The sequence below is a fragment of the Sphaeroforma arctica genome (assembly GCF_001186125.1).
Source record: "Sphaeroforma arctica JP610 unplaced genomic scaffold supercont1.8613, whole genome shotgun sequence".
Lineage (NCBI taxonomy): Eukaryota > Ichthyosporea > Ichthyophonida > Sphaeroforma > Sphaeroforma arctica.
This window is the reverse complement of record NW_014031945.1, coordinates 1-1,208: the sequence shown is the minus strand read 5'-3', so window position 1 is coordinate 1,208 and position 1,208 is coordinate 1. Positions and strand designations below refer to the sequence as shown.

The 1,208-nt window shown below is 42.3% G+C and overlaps 1 protein-coding gene across 1 annotated transcript; it reads left to right on the top strand.

The window, feature by feature from the left end:
• Positions 1 to 284: 284 nt before the first annotated feature.
• Positions 285 to 491, top strand: SARC_16663 (hypothetical protein; the record flags this gene model as incomplete). Its single annotated transcript, XM_014289233.1, has 1 exon — positions 285 to 491. A coding segment is annotated over one exon (207 nt), but the record flags the coding sequence as incomplete, so codon positions are not given.
• Positions 492 to 1,208: the final 717 nt, after the last annotated feature.

Here is a 1,208-nt window from a genome sequence, read left to right as displayed (position 1 = left end):
TATAAAAAAATATATATATATGTATAAACTTACTGCCTGTATAAACACTTACACAACAAAGGGTGCCGCGTTACAATCAACATGGGTTTCTATACTACGCAAGTGTATACACACACATATAGCACACGTAGGGTTTTCTAGGTTCTCGGTTCGTTTAGATACACAATTTTTTTCGGCATAGTACATAAGCTCAATTTTGTGGATTGGTCCCTAATTGATCACATATGGTGCAGAATATTATCACCTTAATGTGTGTATATACCTTTTCAATTTGACTTCGGCAGCAAGCATGGGAATGGCAGAAAGCAAAGTGCATCCCAGCTAATCGCAAGCCGCAGTTGTACTTGCCGTTGTTCAAGACCTTTTGGCGCGACATTGTCAAGGCGGGCATCATCGGCCTAATGGAGAGTGGTGTGCGTATAGGGTCGGCGGTGTTTACGGGATTGCTCACAACATACTTTGACGAAGACACGGACACCACCATGGCACAGGTAGGTATTTGGTATAAACATACAAGATCCTTGTATGGATCCGCGTACAATGCTCTGTGTGGATTCAGATCATCTATGTGTCAGGAGGCAGATGTATCGTGACTTGCCTATGAATACTATGGCGGTGATGCGTGATCTTGATTTCGTTTATATCTGTATTTCTACACAAAGGGTTTGCTCTCGCATAGTGTACTGGTATTCTTGTTCCCTCCAGGTGATGCAGTTGGTTTCAGGCGGTTGCTGTATCATTGTTATGTACGTGTTTTTCTTGCCTTAGAATACTTCTCCAATCTCATTCTCACCGAATGCTGATTTGGCCACACATGTACAGCTATGCGCATTGCATTTCTCTTCACGTTCGTTTCGCCGTCCATTATCAATAGGCTACACCTATGTGGTTACGTGCTTTGTTGGTCACACGATTATTTGGTCACGCTCTTAGTTTGTCACGTGCTTATCTGGTTACGTGCATATTTGGTTACGTGCTTATTTGGTCACTTTCTTAGTAGGTCACATGCCTATTTGGTTACGTGCTTATTTGGTCACGATCTCAGTTGGTCACGTGCTTATTTGGTTACGTGCTTATTTGGTCACGTTCTTAGTAGGTCACATGCTTATTTGGTTACGTGCTTATTTGGTCACGATCTCAGTTGGTCACGTGCTTATTTGGTTATGTGCTTATTTGGTCACGTTCTTAGTGGGTCAAATGCTTATTTG